The sequence below is a fragment of the Alligator sinensis genome, unplaced genomic scaffold (genome assembly GCF_000455745.1).
Source record: "Alligator sinensis unplaced genomic scaffold, ASM45574v1 scaffold1030_1, whole genome shotgun sequence".
In the NCBI taxonomy this organism is placed as follows: domain Eukaryota; kingdom Metazoa; phylum Chordata; order Crocodylia; family Alligatoridae; genus Alligator; species Alligator sinensis.
In genome coordinates, this window is record NW_005842592.1 from 775,774 (window position 1) to 793,459 (window position 17,686).

Here is a 17,686-nt window from a genome sequence, read left to right on the forward strand (position 1 = left end):
TCCAGGTGTTTTGTAACCTGGTCATAAAAAGAGACTAGATTAGTCAGGCATGATTTACCTGCTACGAACCCGTGCTGGTTTCCCCTCAGCATAATTTGTCCTGCCGGGCTCTCTCAAATGTGAGCCTTGATAATTTTTTCAAAGACTTTGCCAAGGATGGAGGTGAGACTAACTGGCCTATAGTTGCCCGGGTCCTCCTTCCTCCCCTTTTTGAAAATGGGGACCCCGTTGGCCCTTTTCCAGTCCTCCGGGACCTGGCCTGTGCACCACGAGTGTTCAAATATTCCCGCCAGTGGCTGTGCAATGACGTCAGCCATCAGTACCCTCGGATGGAGCTCATCCGGGCCTGCCAACTTAAACGCATCCAGTTCCTCCAAGTGCCTCTGCACCATCTCAGGGTCTACGCTTGGTAGTCTGGTGCCCTGCTGCTGCCTCTCTACAATCCCAGTGAGAGCCTTGTCTTGCCCCTCGCTTGGGAACACTGAGGCAAAGAAGTCACATATTATTTAAATCTCTCCTTCTGTGTTCTGAATGCCCTCCCCCCTCTTAAAAAAATTTAAGTATTTAAATAAAAATTAAAAAAGTATTTGAAATTCCAATTTATTGAAGAATTTAAAACCTGGAGCTGTTCTGAAACTCTTTCAGTATAGGTTAGGACAGCAAGTAAAGTGTGCATTCAGCAAGCAGGCTAGAGGGGTTTGGAAGAGCTTAGGTGTCTGTTTCAGCAGTGTAGACAGGACTAAATTAAATTTTCAAAATATTGCAGACCAAGGTGTGAACAGGCTTTGAAACAACTTCTGTGTTTTGTAGAAGGGGAACAGGGAGATGACAGCCAAGGTGTTCAAAAATAGTGACCTTGGTCATTTCAGTTGTGGATGGCCAAATCACAGAATCAGAATAGAAGGACCAGGAGAGACCTGTAAGATCATCAAGTCCAGTCCCCTCCCATGGGCATGAGGTTATTGGGCTCAAACAAGCTCAACAAGGTGCTTGTCCAGCCTCCTCTTGAACACCTCCAAGGATGACGACTGCACCATCTCTTCCAGGAGTGTGTTCCGGATTCTAGATACCTTTATGGAAAAGAAGTTTTTCCTTATGTTTAGCCTAAATTTTTCCTCAGTAGTTTGTACCCATTGATCCTTGTCCTCCCAAGGGGTGCCTTTCTGAAGAGTTGCTCCCCTAGATCTTGGTGTTCACCCCTGACATACTTGTAGGTGGCTATCAAATCACCTCTGTCTTCTCTTACACAGACTGAACAAACCAAGTTCCTGGAGTCTCTCCTCATATGGCCTATCTTTCAGGCCTCTAATTATATGGGTGGCCCTTCTCTGTACCCTTTCCAACTTATCCACATCCTTCCTGAAGTGTGGTGCCCAAAACTGGACACAGTACTTGAGCTGTGGCCTCACCAATGCTGAATAGAGGAGGAGAAGTACCTCTCTAGATCTGTTCACAACACATCAATTCATGCACACCAGAGTTCTGTTTGCTCTGCTGGTGACTTCATTGCACTGATGGCTCATATTCATCTTCTGGTTGATTGTCACCCCCAGGTCCCTTTCAGCTGCAGTGTTAGCCAGTGGACCACCACCCATTGTATAGTTGTGGTGAAGGTTCTTCCTACCCAGATGAAGGGCCCGGCACTTGTCCCTATTGAACCTTATCTGACTGTATTCAGCCAATAGGACCAGTCTGTCAAGGTCATCCTGGATCCTTACCCTCTCCTCAGATGTGCTCACATTACTCCACAGCTTGCTGTCATCTGCAAACTTAATCAATGCACTTTCCACTCCCTCATCCAAGTCATTGATAAAGATGTTAAAGAGCATGGGCCCAAGCACTGATCCCTGGGGGACACCACTGGAGATGGCCCTCCAGGATGAGGCAATCCCATCAATTACAACAAATAGAGGAGTTTCAAAGAATCAGATGTGCTCACATTACTCCACAGCTTGCTGTCATCTGCAAACTTAATCAATGCACTTTCCACTCCCTCATCCAAGTCATTGATAAAGATGTTAAAGAGCATGGGCCCAAGCACTGATCCCTGGGGGACACCACTGGAGATGGCCCTCCAGGATGAGGCAATCCCATCAATTACAACAAATAGAGGAGTTTCAAAGAATCCCAGTTTTCAAAGGCATTGGTCAGCTGCACTCTCTGAAAATCAGGACCCCTTTGGGCATCTGTAGTCTCCCATGCCATTCATCTGTGCGTCTTGTCTATACGGTTTTGCTGTTGCTTGAGGAAGAGACAGCTTGTTACTGGGTCAGATCTTGGAAGGTTTCCCAGGGTGTCTCGCCTGCCACATCTTGCTGGAATAAATTATTTTAATTGGGAGGAAGATGGTTTGTCCTGTCCTTCCTGATGCCTTCCTTCAATCTTCCTGGCTGTTCTTCCTGCTTGGGGCTCCGCCTCCCCTACACCCTACCTAATGCTAACTAAAGATGTCGTTTCCTGTTTGCTAGTTCTGGTACAGTATAGATTCTGGTGTTCCGGTCTTCTGAATTTATGCTGGTCAGATTTGGACGTTATCTCATCCAAGTTTTCCCCAACTGTACTTGAACCCGCCTAAGCGTCTACCTGACCCCGAGTTACCTTACTGCCTGGCATCACACGCTCTCTGTCTCTCTGTCTCTGTCTCTGTCTCTGTCTCTGTCTCTGTCTCTGTCTCTGTGTCTCTGTCTCTGTCTCTCTCTGTCTCTCTGTCTCTCTCTCTCTCTGTCTCTCTCTCTCTCTCTGTCTCTCTCTCTCTCTCTCTCTCTCTCTCTCTGCTCTATACTTGCTACGGCTCAGACATCCGTCTCTCTTTGTCCCTTCAGGTCTTGTCTGGATCCAATGTGGGCTGGAGATATCCAGAGTCCATGGTGTTCCTTTAGGTAAGTCACTGAGCCTTGTATGGCTCTGTTTATCTTTGAAGGCCCCCTCCTGGGGCAGCCACCACGTCCCTTCAGTGGGGCTCTGTTCTGCTCCAAGCCACTCTGGGCCTGTCAGGGAACTCACTTCTGGTGTCCCAAGCTGCTCTTACACCAGGCCTTTTATCCTGGTCTCAGGGGGTCGACCGGCAAATTGGCATTGGCACGCTGCCATAAAGCATGCCCACATTGACACGGGAGACGGCCCCAGCTCGTCCCAGTTCCACTGTTCCTTTTTCTCTTTTTCTTTTAGCATGGCATTTTTCCCTGCTGTGGTTTCACTTTCACCGTGCTTTTGTTCTGGTGCGGTGTCTCGCCTGCTCTGCTCCTCGCCCAGTCAGGGTAAGTCTTTCCTTGTGGCTCCGTGCCTGTCACAGCATCTTAAATTGGATACCCAAAAATTGAACAACTCCTTCCCTTTAACCACTTTTGAAAATCTGGGCCACAGTCTTTCTGCTCCTCTTCTGTGAAATGAGAACAGTAACATTTAATTGCCTCAAAGGGGCTGGAAGGATCAATGTATTGAAGATTTGGATGTCATCAGACACCCTAGCAGTGGGAGCTGTAGACATATCAGACACACAGGAGGCATTAATTCTTAATGGTACTGAAGACTCCAGTCTCTAATTGATACAGGTTGTATATGCCAAATCCCTTTGGAACACTAAGGCCTTGATATTGTCCTTAATTATGCCAACAAGCCTTGCAACCCGACACACATTCAGTTAGGTCCACAATCAGTATGAAACTTGGAGGCACACAAAATAATCATATGGTGATATCTTTCAGCACATCCACGGATTTGATTAGGAGCACAGTTTTCCACAGAATGAAAGAAACATAAGCCCAGGATAGCATGGAGAGATGCACACAAAAAGGAGTGAAGAAGAACAAGTTAGGTCAAGAGATTTTCAGGTCTCTGCTTAAAGCTAGGTTCATAAGTAAATGAAAAATTGTGGGTGCCTGGTGGTTTTGAAAATCAAGTCACTCATGTCCCAGCATACAGATTTAGCAGCCTAATAAGGTTCCTGTTTTTTGATCATGTAGGGCTTTAATATTTTCTCCACTAACTTCAGGATTTCACCACATCCTATAAGACCTGTAGAACATCTTGGAAACACTTTGAAGTCATTAAGAACACAAAAACGTCGGTATTTAATTTCATCCCTGCCTTCAGAGTTAGGAAAAAATCTGTGGTTAGTTGGTAGGACCTTCGTTGAAAGCTAGATCAATTACAGATCTATTGCAGTAGTAGTTTAAGGAAAGCAAGAAGGCCTCTTAAAATTGTGCGGCTCAAATACTCCAATCAGTGAGCAACCTTGGCGTCACACTGAACTGAAACCTAAAACAGACCATCTTGGGGTCCCTGCTGGGTGAGAACTGGCAGAAGGTAGGAGAAACTATGAAATCTGCTTCTAGCAAGGAAGACATTTCTTCTGTGTTCAGGAATTGAAACCATTTCATTGCCTGGGTTTGAAGTTCTTCAGTGACTGATAAGAAGCCATACTGTTTCAGAGCCCCCCAAAAAGCTTTGTTAATAAAAGAAATCAGCTAGAAAGTAAGTGCTGATGCATAAAACTTCCTGCTTTGGTGGTTTAGAAACAGTCCTGCAGAGACACCTAACTTCTGTAGGTATGTCTGGCCCATACTGTGTTCAGAACCTGCCTAGCAGCTAAACATTTCTGTTTTGAAAGGAACTGTGACTGCCCTGACTAAGCACAGGGACACTTACCTTCTCTTCCCAAAGTTGCTACTCGACGTCCATGAGCAAATAAATTAAACTAGTAAGTGCTTCAGTTTCCCCATTGAAAAATCTAAGAAGATACTTGCATTAGAGAGGGGTTATACTGCATTCATTTTTGTAAAGCATTTTGAACTTTTACGGTCCTATAAGGGTGCCACACATTGTTCATTTAAAAGGAATAACATGAATAGAGAGCAGAACCCAGGCCTCCCGTTTTATTATCTAACCCACTAGACCACCACCTCAACTCACAAAGGAGCTTCCTAAGTTTAGTTTTTGCTGGTCCAGATTTTCCTTTGTGCTGCAAATGGCTGTTCAGGAATGGAACAACCACTTTACTTCCCTTAGGGCTTTTGCTGCCACAAACTATTGCAGTACTCCAACAGGGCTGGTGTAACCAGCCAGGCAGCACAGATAGCCTCTTACAGTGGTAAATTGAAGAGGCAGCAAAAACAGTGTGCACACACCTTGCACATGCTCACTGGGAGCCAGTTTGGGAATCTGGCCATGTGCAAAAGTAAGCAGTGCAGTTCTAGCTCTGCCAAGCCACCACTCCAGGCTTTGTCTGGTACCTACCCTTGCCAGGTCCCAAGTATGTTACAAGGGCAGCAACATTTCATTAGCCTAGAACAGCAAATCCTTGTGCTGTTCCTGGTTTTCAGCCTCCTTCACAGAGAATTAGTAGCAGCAGCAAAGTTCCTGATGGACTTCAGGTAGTCAGTGACCCTTCTCTTTCAGAGACAGGTCCTGTACCATAACATTCATCCCTGCAGCATAAATGGTGCTTAAAATGGAGTGTCCAGTATGAGCAGGACTGTGCCCATAGAAAATAGATGCCGATTCAGAGTTATTTCCAATTGTATATTTGCTGGTGCTTTGTCTAGTCTAGTCTTGAGCGCATGAAGTGCTGTGTGAATCCTAACAATGCTGGGCACACAGGTCAACTGGCTGCAAATAGACTGGAAAGAATTTTTTGTTACAGTGTGTGGTTAGGCATAAGGACCTGTTTGAGAGACTCAGAGACACAAATGTGCATCTCTGCCTTACTCTTGACAGCGTGGTTTCTAGGGCCAGTTCTTCAGCTAGAGTAAACCAACTGTCAGACAGCCATGGGCAACAACAGCATTCAGTGATAGAGACTGAAATGCTTTTCACCCCTTGAGAAATAACCAAGGATTTAGGAAGAGGCTTATGTTGAATCCATTCTGCACAGAAAGAGAGAACTTGCTTTTCTAGTGCTATCAGTCTAGCACTTGTAAAGTCACTAATAGCCACTGATTGACATTCAATCCTGTGCAGAGCTGTGGGGGTGAAAACTAGGTATCTCATCAGCCCAGTTTTACAAGTGTGGCTTATGTCATATTGAATGAAATTGTTTGAATGTTTGTAATAGTTGCCCATTAGCCAATTTAGGAAGAAGACAAGATTCATCTTCTTATCTAGGCCATTGTTTTGGTCTATGTGCGGAAGGTCCTGACTTCGCTCAAAGTCTTAACTCTTGCATTTTATCTTTAGAGGCCTTTAACAAAGTTAACATAAAAATGACCCTTAAGCAAACATCCCACATTCCGAGAAATCAAACCCTAGGAGCCTTTTCAGTGATATGGAAATTCCTCAAAGTGATTAAAATGATCAACAAAAGAAACTAATTACCAAGCAAAAGAATCTGTTGAGTAAGATCCGAGTCCAAATTTGGGAGTAGTGACAGGTTTGGGTAGGAGGGGCTCAAGACGGCAACTCACTCAATAAAAACTGTAACCTACTGTCCCAATTTGGAGGGAACCTCACTTGCAGAACAACGAAGGAAGAATCGCAAGTGTAGACTGGATCAGATTGATCACCTGAACCACCCTCTCCGTGAACACGAATCTCTTAGTTCACGCTGAAGCCGCGGAGCCCCCGAAAGGGACTGAAGGAAGGGGACATAGTCCTATCAGTATTGAGGCGAGCCCATTGAACCGTATTGCTGAGGCGAGCCCATTAAATTGTACTACTGAGGAATGAAAGCATATCTAGGTGTTTGGCTTCTCGGAATTCTAGGATTGTAAGTATATTATAGAAAATAATAGTATTGATTCAAATTTAACTTTTAGTTGTAGTTGTAATTGTAATTGTTTGGGAAGGAGGTGCATTTGGAGCATTGTTTCTGATATATGTAGTTATTGAGTTCTTAATGTTTGTGGCATTTCTTAAAGCTAAGCAGTGTTATATGCGTAGCAAAGAATTTTAAAATAAAATTGTGTTGTATGAATTAAGTGTGTAATCATTGTGAAATCGTGCAATCAACTAACTACTCCCCCAGCCAGTGCATCAAACAAATCAGTAAGTTGTGTGGGATTTTCTCTATTCCATAACCCACTAGAGACATACCCAAGGTTATACAATGAGTCTGTGGGCAAGCTAGGAATTAAACTAACATCTCTTGAGATCCAGCTCAATACTTTAACCCCAAGATGATCCTTCTAATTCACTCCCTGGTGCTTCTCAGCCACCTTCCCATTCCCATAGCTGTTTGCATTTTAAATACAGCCAAGTCCTTTGATGCAGCTTCCCTGAGACACTAGCAGGTGGCATTGTTGTAAGCATTGTCATATAGCTTGTTCTATACTACAGCAAAGGCTTTCTTTGTGTGCCATCAAGAACATTTCCTTTCTAATGACAACCTGTGCACATATAAGAAAGGACAACAACCGTAAAACAATTTCAGAGCTTTTATGAAGTTGCAAGTTGCAGCTGTTCAGTGCAGGAACAAATGGCTTCAGGCACTTTTTGAAGATTTGTACTCCATAAGGTTATACTGAATTGAGTCTGCAACAAGGATCTGAACTCAGCTGGCTCTAAAACAGAGCTTACTATTCAGCCCTGGGTTTGCTAAAAGAGTGAAGACAGAGGAAGTGGATCACCAAATGGATCAGGGTTAAATGACCTGCAAACTAGTTCCTGTCCTACCTTAATCCTTTCACTCCTACTGGAAAATACCTAGAACTTCAGAGCCAACAGAATGACTCAGCTGAGAATGTGGAGCAGATGGATCATGCAATAGCAAGTATTACCTTAGCAGGTACTGTAGATATATAACAGCACCAGAGCAGAGTAGATGGAGATAGAAAAGTTCTGTATGATTTATTGAGCCCATCCCACTGTCAAGAAAAGATGCAGGACCCAATATACAAAGGTAGAATGCTGAGCTGCTTTGTGGGATTGGCATAAGTACATAGCCAGGCTAGGTGACTGAAACTCACTGACATTTCGGGAGAGTTGGGACATTCGGCACTGGGTGCCTTTCTACATCTCTGAGCCCGTAAGTGAATCTGGCCCCTGGCTGGGATAGAGAATGCATCCTGGAGAAACATCTTGCCACCTATGGGGGTCCTTGACACTTAACAGGTCCTTGACACTTAACAGGCAACTTACAGGAGAGTTAAATTTCCTGTAGCAGGAGTGTGTATAGCTGCTGTTTTGTGGCAATTAGAGGTGGTTCCCAGAATTTGAAGATGGTCACTTTAAAATAAAAGATACAGTAGCTGTGGCATTTGGAAATCAGAAGGATCTGTGCTGAAGTCACATGAATGGACATGATGCTGGTGTGAAGCTATTGAAGGACGAGTATCAGAACCAGGATCAGTTAAAATTAACATCCTTGTATGTTAGGGACATTTTAAATGGGTTATCACCAGCCTGATAAGCACAACATAGAGATTTAGACCTGTAATTTTGAGCATCATCCCTGATGAGCATTCCCAAACGCATCAGTGTGAATTAAGTGAGACAGTTCTGTGCATTTCTGACCTGTAATTAAAACGTATTTTGATACAGTCATTCAATGGATCAGGTAACCCAGAGAGGTTGTGGTATCTCCATCCTTGGAGGTTTTTAAGATCCAGCTAGACAAAGTCTTGGCTGGGATGATCTAGTTGGGGCTGATCCTGCTTTGAGCAGGGGGTTGGACTAGATCAGGGGCTTTCACCCCCTTCGGATCAGTGTACCCCCAGCGGCTGGACACGGAGCAGTGTACCCCTGGTGGCTGGATGCCAAGCGAAGCGGGGGGAGTGGAGGGGGCAGCTGCTGTGTGCAGGCTTCTCCTTCCCCTTGCATTCAGCCGGGTGGACGGCACCTGCACGGCAGTATGGGGTGGTGCATGGCAGCACTCTGTCCCCGCATGTCCATGCATATGCCCTAAGGCTTTCTCAAGTACTGCCATACTAGATGATCTCCTAGACCTAGATGATCCCCTGGACTAGAGGATTTCCTAGATGATCTGCCTTCCAACCCTAATTTTCTATGATTCTATTACTAAAATGCAGGCCTTACTGAATGGAAATTATTCAGCTGCTTTATTGCTTAAAGATAATAGCATTGACTCAACAACTGCAGGTCACGTACTACACCATAATGTGAAACTCAGTTAGAGGTGCAAACAATGTGTGCAAATTGGGTTAATTATTTTACCTGCTCCCTTTGTCAGCATCTTGGGAGGGGCACCATAATTTTGTGTAACAGACTCTTAGCTGATGGGTTTTTTTTCACAAAAATGCAGAGCTAGTCAACTGACTCAGGGTTGGTGTGCAGTGGGACTGTCGTCCTTTCAAAATATCTAATGCAAATAACAGGACTCAGTATATGAAGCAATTATTCTGCTCATTCCCTACGGTGTCAGAACTGGTGGGTCCTATTAACTCCAATCTCAAAGTATAAATACATCTAAATGTTTTTCTCTAAGGTAGAAAGAACTAGGGATGTGGACAGAGGAAGCCCTGTAATGAAAATGTCTTAAGAACAGCCAAGTTCAGAGAGAGACTACTCTCAGCTCTGTTTTTTTTGTCGTTTAAGTAAAAGTAAAGAAGCTCCAGTCAGGGAGTATGTTTGAGTCTTGTCCAATATGTGCTATGTTAGGAGATATTTGGGAATGCTACCTCCTTCTTGCTTTAACTGTATGTGTTCATACAGCATGCTTGTTGAAAGCCATGTAGCTCATAAGACAGGATGCTGTGTTTCAAAGCATTGTGGCTGGTGGTGAATTTCTAGGGTCGGCCATACCCAGCTATTGCTTTAAATAGAACTATCCTTGTCCACACTAAAGACATCATTGTATTTTAAATAATGAAAATGATGTCATTTGCATTAAAAGCGTGTAGTCTGAGCAAACCCACTAGTCTTTTGTGTTGCATTTTCCTAGTAAGCCTCTAATCTGTTAAATCAAGCATCCAGTTTATTACCAAGCCACAGGAAGAACCCAGCTAAAATATATCTGACCTTTTGAATCTCTAATCTGCTTTCTACAATGGATTTCATGGATTGGATATACTGTACTTTGGCTGGCAAAGCAAATTGCTGCCATTTTTTTCCACATTTTTTGCCACACAGAGTGTGATAAGCAGTTCTGGATCAACTGGGATTGAAATGCTAGACAGAAATTGCTGCTTGCTGTCCAAAAGAGCTAACCAGTTTTAACAGATCAGCACACCCTCCTTGCAATGTATTTAATGACCTTCCTCCTCACCATCCTTGTATCTGGCACTATCATCACACTGGTAAATGGATGCAGTTACTAGATATTGCCCAATACAAATTTTATAGCAGGAGTAGGCAATGTTTTTTGGCCGGAGTGCCAAAAAACACCACAATGCCTACCTTGGAAGGTGCTGGAGTGCTGGCATGCCAGAAAAACAAAATGAAGGTAAGGGGTATATGGCAAGATGCCCTGCTTGTGCCCTCTGCCCCCCAGCCCTACTGCCCCCTGCCCCCCGTGTCTGTGGCTGTCAGCAGCTACCCTGGCTCTGGGTAGCTGCTGGAGCCTGGGCTGTTCCCAACAGGGCTTGCAGCGTCCCAGCTGCCTGCTGGGAGCAGCCCAGGCTCCCGGCCCCAGCTACCCAGAGCTGGGGCCGGCTACAGCTGGGAGGCTCCAAACAGCTGCGCCAGGCTCCGGCATCAGCTCCATACTGGCGCGTGCACCTGTGTGTCGGAGTGGGCGGTGGGGGAGAGGCCTGAGGCAGAACAACCCCGGTCTCTTCCCCTGCTCCCAGCACAGAGGTGATAGCAGGGTTTCGGAGCCCCGGTGCAGCTGTTTGTTAGGCGAGCCCGGCCTCCGGGCAGCTGCAGCAAGCAGCGGGCAGGCTGCAAACAGCTGCGCCAGGCTCCACAGCTCCAGCATCAGTTCCGTGCTGGCAGTGACTGCATGGGCACCTTGGGGCGGGCTGTGCTGCCCTGCTGTCTGCCCTGAGGTGCACGAGCAGTCACCGCCAGCATGGAGCTGATGCCAGAGTTGTGGAGCCTGACACAGCTGTTTGCAACCTGCTTGCCGCAGCTGCACAGAGCCCAGGCTGGCTACAAACAGCTGTGCCAGGCTCTGGAACCCTGCTATCACCTCTGTGCCGGGAGCTGGGGAGAGACCGGAGCTGCACTGCCTCAGGCCCCTCTCCCACCGCCTGCAAAACTGAGTGAAATGGAATAACCTAATCCAATTTTTTCAGCAGCGTATGAGAGCTAAAGGCCACCTAAATCTTGGTCCTCGGTGACCATACAGTGGGAGGGCATTCTCTGTGAAACCCTTTGGTTGACATGCTCAGGTGTTGGAGGTGGGTGGTAGAATTTCAGAGGTCCCCATTTACATTGTAATGGTGAGCTCTGTGAATGCAGGTCAGGGAGAGGGAAGTGAGCTGCAGCCTAGAGCAGACTCTGGTTTGTGTGGCATGTTGTGTGTGTGTGAAGCTGGAATAAAAGATTTTTTTTTTAAAAAAAGGGCTTTATTAATACACTCTTCTGCATGTCAGTGGAATGATCAACCCAGCACCCAGAGTGCCCAGAGCCAAAACCATGCAGCAGGTGAACAAACAGGGAAAGCCAGGGGAAATGTGGAAGAGCATCTTAAGCTTCTCACTTTGTTTTTTGTGAAGGAGGTAAGCTGCCCCTTGATGTCCCGGAGTATGGACTGCGTGCCCCAGGAGCATCTCTGAGGAGGAAGTGTGGTGCTTATCTCTGTGCTCAAGGGGGAGTTCTAATTTTGTTCATGGCCTCAATCAGCAGCACAGTTTAGTTCTTGTGCACATACATATATCGACATATACATACATATGCACACCTTGCATTGGCTTTGTTTTATTGGGTCGGGCTCTCATGCTTGCCCTATTCCCTGCCCATCTGCGTCAGAGGTGGAGTATGCAGGTGTGCAGTGTTCCTTACCCTTGTGTGTTGAAGCAATGGTCCAGGTAGGTATAAATGGGGATGAGTCTCTTTTTCTCATGCCCATGGACACAGAGCCCGGCTTGTAATTTATCCCTTAGGCAAGAGCAGGGATAAGATTAGGGTGGGAGACTCTCACATTTTCTTGGGCAGTTAAGAAATCATGCAAGCTCACTCCTATGGATGTCAAAGGAAAAGCCTCCATTGGCTTAAATGGTACAGGCTCTGGTCAGTAGTGGGAGACACTCAAATGGGATGAGGTGGGCATTCTGGGAAGCCAACAGTTGTGCTGTATTGTGTGTTCCCTGAATATGACATTAATTTTAGAGAGCAATAGTGTTGCAAAAGTGTTATCAGAACACTTCTACTGGGTTTAACTTTGCTTTCTACATAACTATATTGGTGCTTGCTGGGTGTGTGTATAAAGGAAGATGGTAGTGGGGAGCCAGACCTGTGATCTATAATTCCTTTTAATTTTTGCATGAGACCCCTGATTTGCCCTCAGTTTGTTGGCAATGCAGAAAGAAGAGCTATTGCATAAGTGAACCAGTACCAAAATCAGTGTGTGGCAGGAAGAACAGGTTGATTTTTTTGTTTTTTATTGGTCTTGGGAGAACTATAAAAATGTTCTGTCTGGAACAAGGCACAGCGGGATGCGAGAGCACATCCACAGGTCAGGAAGGAAAGGAGGGGAAATGTTTTCATCAAATGTTTGAGGTAGCAGTGTGAGCTTTCCTAAAACCTCTGTGCAGCAACCTGATAATAAAGGCATTGCACGGAAGCTTCTTAATTGGATATGTAATTGGGTAGGAGGTAATTGCAGAGAGAGAGCTGAAGAGCTGCTGAAGAGGAAGAACTGGTAGAAATGCTGAACTCAGGTGTTTTGCATCTCTTCAAGCTGCAGCCTACATTACCACAGCATCTATTCTCTCTTCTAGCCTTTCCCTCCAGTGTCTACAGTGGAGCTCTTGTGCTGAGGCATGTGGAGACAGGGGAGCAGCCAGCTAAGGGCTGCCTGCTCCCCTGTCTCAAGGCACAGAGTGCCTCAGTGTGGGGGCTCCACAGTGCAGGGATAGGGGAGCAGGCAGAAAACCTCAGCTTCTCTCAATGGGATAGAACAGCAAAGGTGGAGTTCCAACAATGAATGGTTCCTGAAGCCAAACAAGTGGAATGGCAGTCATCACTTGGGGTTTGATTGTCTCTTATTTCTGCTGGCATACATGAGGAACAACTTAATTGAAGTCAGTGGGATTGCACAGGTTACAATGGTGCAAATGAGAAGGGAATCACATCCTTTGTATAGCAAAATACATTGTAAGCATCAAATAGAGATGAATGTGGACCAGTGGGTGATGAATGCTCTCATGGCCAACATGAGGAAATACCCTGGGGACAATGAGCGTAAGTGAGTTTGAGGTGAAAAAAACAGATTCAAGTTGTGTGTTTCTGGCATGTGTAACATGGCTGGGTTACACAGCAGAAGAGAATGAATTAGAATTTGGCTTTGCTAATGGCATATCCACTCAGTGGTGTGTGTTCATGCCGATTGATATATGTGATAAATGTCAATTTTACTGGTGCTGATTTTTGACCTTTGTTCTAACTAGCAAAAATCTCAGTTGAAAGGGTTAGATTGGCAATGAGAATCCTGTTTTTTCCCTCTGCATTCAAAGAGATGAGTTTTGATGTATGGCAATGGGTAAAATGTGTTACAACTTGTGGGAGTAGCAGTTGCAGGCAACAATAACCTGACTGAACTATCACAGAATCATAGAAAATGAGGGTTGGAAGGGACCTTAGATCTAGTCCAACCCCCTGCTAGGTGCAGTGGTCTAGGAGCTGACCTTGCCTGTGAAAAGTGGTGAAAAAGGCATTGAGTACTTCAGTCTTTTCTGCATCATCTGTCACTAGGTTGCCTCCCCCATTCAGTAAGGGACCCACACTTTCCCTGATATTCCTGTTGTAGCTGACATACTTGTAGAAACCCTTCTTGTTACCCTTCACATCCCTGCTAGCTGCAACTCCTGTTGCACTTTGGCCTTCTGGATTTCATCCCTGCATGCCCAAGCAATAGTCTTATACTCCTTCCTAGTTATTAGTCTAAGTTTCCACTTCCTGTAAGCTTCCTTTTTGTGTTTTAGTTCACTGAAGAGTTCCCTGCTAAGCCAAGCTGGTCTTTTGCCATAATTGCTATTCTTCCTGCACATTGGGTCATTCATTCCTGTGCTCTCAGTAAGGTTTCTTTAAAGTACAGCCAGCTCTCCTGTTGTCCTTGCCAAATGAAGGAAAACATGTTGTCCTTGCCAAATGAAAGCTTTGTTTCTGTGCCCTTGGTGTGATTTGCAAAGATCTTGATGTGCTGATTCAGTGGCTAAATGCTTGTCAAGCAATATGTACACAGCTTATTGTTCAATGGCATATGAAGTATCCCTTCTGCTATCACTCTAAATTCCTAGCATGCTATGATTTCTTTTGTACAGGAAGTTGCTAAGGATGTACACTGTAGCAGGGCACTAAGATGTGCCTGCTCCTTTAAGGTTGAAGCAGCCTGACCTGGAGCTCTGGGGGCCAAGCAAAGCTTCCCAGCTGTGGGTTACTGGGGCACAGGCTAATGGAGCAATTGGGTCCCACCTGCAGGCAGTTAGGTGCTGGGAAAGCAGCAGGGCCCTATGGATACAAAAAGCTCAGGCTGGAGGTAGCTAGCAGGCTCTCTCTGCTCACTGCCATGGGAAGGAGTTACTGTATGAGGAGTTACCTGGGACCTGGTGTTGCCTGTTTGACTACCTAAGTACAGTACAACTCCAGCAGCTTCTCAGATACCCCGGAACAGGGGGCATGCTAGCTGAAAGTTGGAAGGTTGTCCTCTTAAAGGGACAGAGAGTTATATTTATCTTTAGTATTTATGTTACAGCCTAGGGGTTTATCCTTGTGTTTGTTTGAACCAGAAGACTGGGAGGAGGCTATAAGGCAAGGGTTGGAGGCTTCATTAGTACCTGGAGAAAGGGGCACCCAATCTGGGTAGAGGTCAGTGTCAGGCACAGAGAGAGAGACGTGCCTGAGGGGTGCAGCTACAGGGGTATAGAGAGTCCTAGTGCCAGAGGTGCACAAAGTCTAGTGTCAGAGGGGCGTAGCTACAGGGGTGCAGAGAGCCCTAGTGCCAAAGGAACTCTGAAGTGACAGACAGTAGTATAACACCTGTGAGGCTTGGGACACAATAAGGGAAGGTTGGAGTCGTGTAGTTCACCCTAAGTATTAGGGCATAAAGGGGCAGCCTCCTATCTTAGAACCAACTTATTAATTCCATCAAAGGCGTGGCAGAAGAGACAGGCGAGCAGACTGCCCTTGACAGGTGGGCAGGTGGGTACTGGGACCGGCCCCAGGACTGCCTCCTGTCACATAAACTAATTTAAATGATCAAATCCTAATGCAGTCTGTCAAAATGCTTCAAAATGGACACTCTTAACTTGTTTTGTCATTTAGTAACAATTTTTCCTATATCACACAGTAGATACCTAATCACAACCACAAAAGGAGACTCAAAGAACAGTACAAACAGATAAAGATTGCAGAAAATGAAATGAGATACAGTTTGAGAGATTTCAGGCTATTGGGAAAAATACCAAAAATGTGTGGAAATTGTGTATGAGACTTAATTTTTTTTCTAAAGGTTAAGAAGCCTGATCCTTTACAAGCTAGACTAATTTTAAAAACATCTATGTTCAATAAGTATGGGTTATTTTTCTCCAATTAAGGATTTTCTTCATGGTAACAGTTTGAAAAAGCAGCTGCCTGGATGAAAGTCCTTCCCAGCCCATTGTGAGCCATCTTTGCTAAAATTTGGAAGGAACTTTAATCATTCTGCCAAATTTTAAACGAATGCCACTCAGTTCCTAAAGAGAAGTTGAATTTGGGGCTGAGATCTCGAAGTGACTGAAGGGTATGGTCCACCACTTCACCTAATGAGCTGACCAAAATGTACCAGGGTTTTCTTGGTTTGTAGCCTGTGGGCCAGCTGTGACGGGTGACTAGGAGCAGCAGGACACCCAGTCCTGAAGAAGCAAGACTGTGGAGAACCGACAATCCAGCCCTTACCCCCCAGCCACTCTGAGGAGATGTTCTGCAGCAGGGTGAAAGGGATGCAGAAAAAAAGTGACCAGCAGGTCGCTGCAAGCCAGGGAGCAGATGAAGATGTTGGTGGCCGTCCTCATGGCTTTCCTTCGGATGATGATGTTGCCCAGAAGAGCCAACACGAAGATGAGGAGGTAGAGGACCAGGAAGATGACCTTGGCGTCGGGAGGCAGCTCGGGGATGTAGACCAGGGGCTTCAGCCCGTAGGCGGCTATGAACTCCCGCCTGCTCATGTTGTGTCTCGCAGGAGCCTGGTGAGAGCCTCCGGGGTCACGTTTAGCCTCCCGTCCATGCTGCGGGCTGCGGCCGGAACAATTCGGCCTCCGGGAGCCCTGTCCGTGGTGCTGAAGCCGGGCTGCGCTCGGCCGCGGGCGCTGTCCAGGGTGCTGCCCGCCGGCTGGGCTCCTCACTCCCTCGTCCATAGCGCCCCTTCCCTCGAGCTGTTCAGCTCCACGCCGGCTTCATACTGCTCCCCCTCTTCGGTCCTCACTCTGTGCCTGAGCCCTGCCCAAGCCTGCTGCCTCTGCATGCTCAGAGCATGGGAGCAGCCCCCGGGCACAAACCACGGGGTCCGGGACGTTGTGCTACTGCCGGTTGCTCTCTCTGTCTGTGGCTAGCTACTTTAGCAAGCTCGCTTGTGAGTTTTATAGCAGGGAGTGACGGAGTCTCGAGCTTCCCAGTCTGTGCGGGATGGGTAGGGCGGTGAAGTGAGAGCAGACCCGTCCCTATCCTTCCCAAGCGGCTGCAGGTGGACAGGGGGATCTGGCATCAGGAGTGCTGACAGGGAGGACTCCTGTCTCATCTCCCGTGCATGAACTCCCTGTAAGCCTCCAGGCAGGAGGGAGGATGCAAGATACAGATCCCCCCTCATTTAACCTTGGAGACCTTTGTTTAGCTCCCGGCTGAGACCCTGTCTTAGAAGAAGCTTCTAGCTTAGTCCCAAACTCACCTCCGTTTTCCCTGGGTTCCTTTCAGGAGCACACAGTCGTGACAGGACTCTCCGAGCTGCAACTAGTGTCATCCCTAACTGGCTGGTTTGTTTTGGTTTTTTTGTGGTTTTTTTGGCTAGTTGTTTATTAACAACTTTCCAAAGAATTTGGGCAGCAATTAGCTATCTCATTGCTTCTTAATAATCCTTCCTATGTAAATCTGTCTTGCAAATTTGCAGTATGTCTGTAGGAGAAAGACCTTTTAATGGGCTTTTTGGTGAGCTGTGCTGTCACTTGTAGGGCAAGAACAGAGAATGCAAAATGTTGTGCCTGAACGCCTGGAAAATCCAGGGCCTGATCCTCCATCCTGTTCTTCCAGATTTACTCTTGTTTAAAGCCAGAGATTTTAAGAGAACAAGAGAATAGTGTGCCAAGCCCCAGGGGTTTATGCTGAAGCAGAAGGAGCTGCAAAAAATAAATAACCTATTTTGGTTTTTTCCCCATGTTTTTTTAAAAGTTCTGATCCTGCATAAGATTTTTTTACTGCCCTTCTCATTTTTAGCCTTCAGGGCACTCCAATCAAGAATTAAGTAACAGGACTAACTTCAGGCACATGTGGTTTGATTTCCCTACCAGCTTCTCTCCAATCTGGTGGATAGAGGGCACGGGGTGTGGGGAATTGTGTGTGCAGTGTAATGCAATGGTCTGTTTTGGGAGGGTGTTGAGTGTTATTTTGCATGAGTAGCAGCCATAGCAATACAAGTTAAGCCACTGTACCTCAGCTGAGATTT

The 17,686-nt window shown here is 46.1% G+C and overlaps 1 protein-coding gene across 1 annotated transcript in view; it reads right to left on the minus strand.

Annotated features, from left to right (window-relative positions):
• Positions 1-16,388, minus strand: part of LOC102381670 (pyroglutamylated RFamide peptide receptor-like) — a 25,788-nt gene extending 9,400 nt beyond the window's left edge. Inside the window, 1 exon segment of the mRNA XM_025214634.1 lies at positions 15,993-16,388. Coding sequence (XP_025070419.1) covers positions 15,993-16,388 — 396 coding nt within the window.
• Positions 16,389-17,686: the final 1,298 nt, after the last annotated feature.